Genomic DNA, 6,460 nt, shown 5'->3' with positions numbered 1-6,460 from the left:
TTCCTGCTTGCTTTGATCAGGTGCTCCGCTCCATCAAAACGCGCTCCTCTGAAAAGTGGCAGACAAGGGGGAGGAGCAGCCAGCCCTGGGCATAGCTGTTCCTCCCTGCTTTTCCCTAGCCGATGTACATGGATGCTCTCTCTCCCTCCGTCATCAGACCTTTTCAACTCCAGCTCTTGCACTTGCCTGAATTATTTTGACTCTTGCGGTGCTGTTACTGAGAACTGGCTGCGTTTTTTGGGCCTCTGGCATCCGGCAAAGTCCCGTGTCGGGCAGCTTACAGGGCTGGTGGGATACGAAGTCCAGATTTACTGAGCTGGGAAGGTGGTGCAAGCTGAGGCTATGAAACAGGGGAATTGCATTAAAAGTGGTGAAGAGGGTTCCAGCGGGAGGGACGTGGGCAGTCCCAGATGTTTGCTGGCCAGCAAAGAGCACTGGTGGCTTCTGCCAGCAAGTTGTTAACGATGGCAGCCGCTGCTCAGCCGGCCAGGGCTGGGAACGGCAGCTTGGGCTAGGCTGGGGAGTGGCTGGGTTGGAAGACTTCTTGTGTTGGAAAGATGATCGGGTAACGGAGCAGTTAAAAAGCTTGAAGTCAGGCGTGCGGAGCTGTGAATGAACTGGGGAGAGCGTTCCCTTTCTTGTGGTTAAGCACCAAGTGTGTTCCCGCAAAGGTGCGGGTCCGTGTCCTGCTGCCCTCCGGAAGCCTTGAGCGGGGGGACAGAGCGAGGTTTGGCAGAGTGCTGCTGAAGGTCGCGTTAAGGTCTGTAAACAGAGTGTTTAACTTCTAACAGGAAGGTGTTGGCTTGCCAGTGTTGACACAAGCCTGTCCGAGAGGCCCCTCCTAGGGAAGCCGGAGTTGCTGTTGTCCCAGTTGGGGGAGAGGAGCTGTGGAGAGGCTGCTCGAGGTCAGTGAATGACCCCTCGGTCTCGCTCCTGCGCGGGTGGAAAAGAGATTCCCCTCTGCCCTCCCCTGGTAGTGCAGAGGCCAGCACACCTTCACTGTAGGCGTTTTTGGACAGCACAGCCCTTCGAACACAGCATCTCTGTCACAGCGCAGCGGAGGAACCCGGCACTGACCGGGGCTCTGCATTCCTTCGCCGTGACTCTGTCCCTCCGAACGCTCCGTGTCCAAAACAGGACAGTTTGGAGGATGTCGTCACTCTGCACAAATGCAGTTTTTTGTTTCCCGCTGACGGCTCAGGCGTGGTTAGAGGAGATGTTCTGAGCTAATGACGCTTCTGTACAAAGTTCGAGTTATCTTCTGGGAGGAAGGACGGCCGAGGGAAAGCAACCAGCAGAGGAAACGGCCGTGTAAACTTCCTCTCCTGAATTCCCATCCGTGCTCGGAGCTCTCCTCTCGGGAGACAGGCCTTTGCCTTGCTGACCTGCCTGTTGGAGGAAGCTGCAGCCACACGACTTTGCACGTCCTCTTGCCGTGTCCACGTTGAGAGATGCTTCTGAAGAAGGGTCTCTGCTCTCGTTGGGTTTGCTTTTCAGGGGCAGGGAGATCCTTCCTGTGGGACTGGACCCTGGCTTATAACTGCTCTGCAGTGTTGCCCCTCTCCTTGCTCCGGGTTCTCAGCTCTTCAGCTGAATGCTTTGGGAGCAGGGTGGCTTCTCTGCCTGTGGTTGGTTCCTCGAGCCGCCGGGTCCTTGCACCCCATGTTCCTCTTCCTTTGATTGTCAGATTAGTCTTGGTGGTCCCTTGAGTACGAACTGCCTGGTTCTCCATGTCAGAAGTATCTCTGTGGAATTAAGCCAAATTGTGGACCTCTTTATTCTGGTCATCAGTTGCTGACGGGGTAGGTGAGGAGGAGGAGTGCTGACGGGGGGAGCTGAAGGTGAGGGACGGCTGCTGGTTCACGGACAGCCCAGCCTGTCTTTGACTGCCGTGTGTGCCCGTACCCGCTGCTCTGGGAAGCTCACAGATGAACTCCAAATGTTGAACAATCAAAGGGGTTTGAATCTAAGGCATTCAAGCCTGTGGTTCCCCACTAAGATAAGAAACAACAAAAATCCTTTTAAAACATTTTAATGTTTTCAGCTGTTTCCTACAGTTCCCTTCTCTCCCACGTTGCTCCTAGTTCCTGTGGCACCAGAATAGATCCTCTTTGTGGAAATGCTCTTCCTTTCCGCTGTTGTTTCTGGAAGACACCAGAACAGCCTTCCAGTTGCAAAGTGCATTTCTGCTGGGGCTGTAGATTGTGTGAGGGGAGGAAGTGGACGAGCTCCAAGCCGAGGGCAGCAGTGGCAGGGACCTGCTGACTCTGCTTTTGGCCCGAGCGGGATGGCAGGATATCTGCTCTTTGTGCACCCGTACGGCAAGGCAGGGAGCAGATTTTACTTCTGTTTCCTTTGCAATGTCTCTAAGGTCTGGCCTCTGCTCCCTGGCCACGCTGCTTGTCCCTTGTCCAGAGCCACTTCATGTCTCGCTGACCTTTTCCGTCTGAAGGCGTCTGTCTGTCTGCAGGGGTGTGCTGAGAACGGAGTCTCCTGGGCCCGAGGCTCTGGCCGCACTGGCTGTCTTTCTGGGTGATCTCCCTCAGCACGAGGAAGGAGAGGAAGACGTTAGCCTCTCCTCCCTCCCCTGGAGGTGCCAACATTTTAACGTCTCCTTTCCATTTCCCTCCTCCCCTTGATTTTTGGTTTTCTCCCTCTGGCAGCTCCCAGTTGTAGCAGTGGTCCCCTATAGCCGTTCCTGTTTTTTTTCTCACACGGAGTAGCATCCTTTTGTTGTACTTTTTGTTAACTGGGATGTAAATGCCACAGGGTAAGGATGCTGGGGGAAGAGGATGAGTCCCACAGGATCCTTGTGGTCCTCTCGTGAGCTGGTATCACAGCCCAAGCCAGAATCACCAGTAGTCTGGGTGTTGCACCTCCCTGCAAAGGGGCCAGGCCGCCAGCTTGTGTGGTTCCTACGGGACAGCAACCAGACCGTGTACCAAAGCGGCATTTTTCCTGTGCAGATTGAGACTTTTGCTCGATTGCCTCGTGAAGCGTGCATAGCGAGTTGTTCTTGTTAGACATGTGGTGGAAAAAGCGGTGTCCTGCCTCCAGCAGCCTGCAAGTCAGCAGGCACGCAGCGGGGGCGGAGATGGGAACTGGCAAAAAGCAGAGGAGAAGCAGCAGCGTGCTGCCTGCGAGCTCTGGGCGTCGCGCAGGGCAGCCGCGAGGCGCAAAGAAAAGATGCCGTTTGCAGCATTGTCTTGGACCCTTGTGCTGCCGCATGCAGAGCCGCAGAAATAAGCTAGATCTCTGGTGTTTCAGAGGGCGGAACGTACTTAAAAAAAAAAAGGGGGGGGTGTGTGGAATTGCTGCATCATAGATACCAATTTGCTGCAAACTTTCAGCTTCCCAGCTTTGCAGAGGTGTTTTCTGTTTGGCACGTGACGGGTTCTGTTGCTTCCACGGTCTGTTGTGAAAAGGAGCTTGTGGGGAGACCCGTGTTTCTAGCGGAGGGTGCTGCTGCTTTGCCTGCTTCCTTCAGCACAAACTCTTGCAGACTTTCTCCTACCAGTCATTCAGTACCGTTGACGTGTTGACAGGCAAACCGGGTTCCATGAGAAGCCTTTTACTGTGACAACTGCAATGATTAACTAGGTAAAAATAATACATTAGAGTTTAATTAAATCTCCCCAGTCAGCGCTGTCGGCCAGCAATCCATCTGCTTGGCTCTTTGAACTGGTACCGCTTTCGTCTGGAGGAGCAGGCAGGCATTTGGCAGCCCCGGCACCGAACACGGCAGACGTTCCTCTGCCCCTGTTGCTGCTGTGCATCGTCTTGCTTGTCCTTCTCGAGTTACCCCGTGAATCGCTAGTGCTGCCAGAGATTTTTGTTGAGTGCAGAGAGTTTTTATTCTGTCATATGGCTCATGTGGAATTAGATCCTTTTAGATCAATTTATCATTGGATAATAAGCCGTAGAAATGTTCTTTTTGGTGGTGGTCGCTTTCTCCTTTTTGAGTTAAACTCATAGAGCCCTTCCCCCCACAAGATCCAGATTCTGTCTTTCTATTTTTATTCTATTTGGTCCCAGCTTTCTGGAAGTCGGCGAGTTACTTAGCAGCTTCCTGAGCACTGTCCACCAGGACATCTTATTCTTGCTTTCAAAAGTAAGAATTTTTTAACAGCTCCCTAGAAACCTTTCTAGGCTGTAAACAGGTCAGGCACCTCTGTTCTCAGCCAGACTGATTTCATGGTGTTCTAATGTAGCTGCTGGAAATACCAGGGAATGAGTCTTTGCAGCTGGACTCTTGTCTGCCACATGCATTTTTCTATCCTTACATCCTGTCCACTTGCTTTTGAGCCCTTCTGATACAGGAGTTGCCTTTGTAACGGCTTCCAGCATCTGAAACTCTCATTCGTGTATCTCTACATCCCAACACAAACCTCGTCCAAAAGCTACTGCTTTTTCTTTCTCGCCTCTTAAATTTCTCTCATCTTCTCTCCCTCTTATTGACATGTGTAACTGCACTGAGCTTTGAATTGTTTGGAGACACTATTTGCATGAAGAATGCTGTACAGAGCAGTTCCATTTGTTTTCCTGTGCTAACTGAAGCTCTGGCACATTGTGCAGATTATACTGTGGATTGGCCTGGGAATACTGGTTATTAGTACGTATACCACCTTGTCTGCAACGGAGGACGCCCCTGTGAAGACAGAAGCGGTGGGCTTGGAGCGCCTGGATGGAGAGGAGAGCAGAATTGACCAGGATTCGGTCAAAATCCCAGGTATGTGTCTGCTTGAGTTGTGCTTCCCAGCCCTGCTCCCAGCTCCACCTCTTAAAAAAACCCAAAATTTTGTTTTAATAAGTGTGGTGGAAGCAGAGTCATTTCCAGGTAGCTCCGTGTGTCTTCACAGCATCCTGGGGACTTTTCCCAAGAAAGGCTGCAGTTTTGCCTTCAGGAAAACCCTGGTGCAAGCTCCGATGGTACCTTGTGGGAGTTGTTCTTTTGGGAAGGGAAAGGAAAGGTAGAATGCGGGGGCTTCAGTCCCTTGTAAGGACAGAGCACAAATCTCCACATTTGGGATAATAAATGCAGCTCTGGGAGCACAGCCCAGCGATGGCTCCGCGCTGGCCACCTGTACGAGGGGTGCGAGTGGCCACACAGGGCTGCTTTCACCATTTCTGCCAGCACATTGTCCGTGCTTCCAATAACAAGCCATTCATGGCACTCAAAGGTATGTAAATTTATGAGCACTGACTTTTTTTGGTTGTGAGGAGATAAATTTGGATTCGGTTTTAGCTCTGACAAAGCCTGCGATTATGCCTCAGCTTTGTTTACTGGTTCACATTATTTATTATTTGTTTACTGTGGCCATTGATAGAATTACGGCCGATCCCTCCCTTCCCCAGCTGCAGGCTTGCCTTGCAAGGCCATCGCTAGCAGGTGTCGCGTGACCCCGCGCTGCCCCTCAGCTCTGGCTGCGTCCTGTTTCTTTATTTTATTTTTCTTTGGTTCTGCTCGTGCTTTTTTTTTTGTTTGTTTGTTTGTTCGTTCTTTGGGGGCCTTGAAATATCCTCGCAGAGATTGAGAACGGAAGCGAGAAAGGGGCTGTCTCTTCTGGAGATTATCCTCCCTCCTGGTTGTTGGCTGCGTTCCTGCCGAGCAGCTTTGAGTGTCTCCGAGACACCGGTGCTGCCGCCGATAACATTCACTCCTGGGTTGCTCCAGCCCTGGCAGCGGTGGGGTTTTATGCGTTTGTGCTCGTGGTTCACCCGAGGCGTTCGTGCCTTCTCAGGCACCAGGATGCCCGTGAACTCTGAGCAAAAGATGCTCTCAATCCCATAATCGTGCACACTCAGCAGGGCTGGGAGGAGGGATGCAATTGAATTCTTCTGTCTTGGTTAATTTTGGAGCAGTAATGGCCAAAGAACAGCTGCTCGTTTCAGGAGGAGTCGCTAATGACACGTGTTCTTGTGACTGGGAAAATAAAAAAAGTCCCATAAAAGATGGTGTCCGCTGGAGTTTGCAAAATCTCTTATCCACTTCTCCGCGTGAGCCGGGGCGGCAGAGCAGGACGCCTGCGTCTAATCCTCGCGGAGCGCAGCGACTCGTCGGTTGCCCTGCCGTATCCACCGTGGGTGCCCAGAGCTTGTCAGCATTAGCCCTTATTGCGTGGTGCTTGCTGCTGGATTAAATAATCCTACCTGGGAGGAAGGTGGTTTTAGTGCTCTTGGTTCGTAAACGTCCCGGGGAGGAGCTGTGCAGCTCCTAACGCGCTGCCGAGCGTCTGCCCGGGGAAGCTCAGCCGCCCTCCGAGTCCAGCGTGGTCACCTTCGTACCGGGGGCTGCTGGTTCTGCCCGGGGAGCGGAGCCTGGCCTGGGTGCTCCATCCCCTGGGAGGAGGAAGCGGGATGGGGCTGGGGGAGATGAGGAAGGGGGACAGGGACGTCGCAGGACGTGCTGGGGCTGGACGCGGGGCTGCCCTGGGAGAGCCACGTTCCTGCTCCGCTGCCA

At 52.8% G+C, this 6,460-nt stretch overlaps 1 protein-coding gene across 1 annotated transcript in view; it reads left to right on the top strand.

Annotated features, from left to right (window-relative positions):
- Positions 1 to 4,729, top strand: part of LOC104618527 (putative sodium-coupled neutral amino acid transporter 10) — a gene marked incomplete at both ends in the record, with an annotated part of 22,017 nt that extends 17,288 nt beyond the window's left edge. The window contains one exon of the mRNA XM_010284152.1: positions 4,576 to 4,729. Coding sequence (XP_010282454.1) covers positions 4,576 to 4,729 — 154 coding nt within the window. The remainder of the gene's footprint in view (positions 1 to 4,575) is intronic.
- Positions 4,730 to 6,460: the final 1,731 nt, after the last annotated feature.

Source organism: Phaethon lepturus, unplaced genomic scaffold (genome assembly GCF_000687285.1).
Source record: "Phaethon lepturus isolate BGI_N335 unplaced genomic scaffold, ASM68728v1 scaffold23193, whole genome shotgun sequence".
In the NCBI taxonomy this organism is placed as follows: Eukaryota; Metazoa; Chordata; class Aves; order Phaethontiformes; family Phaethontidae; genus Phaethon; species Phaethon lepturus.
This window is presented reverse-complemented; position numbering and strand designations above follow the sequence as displayed.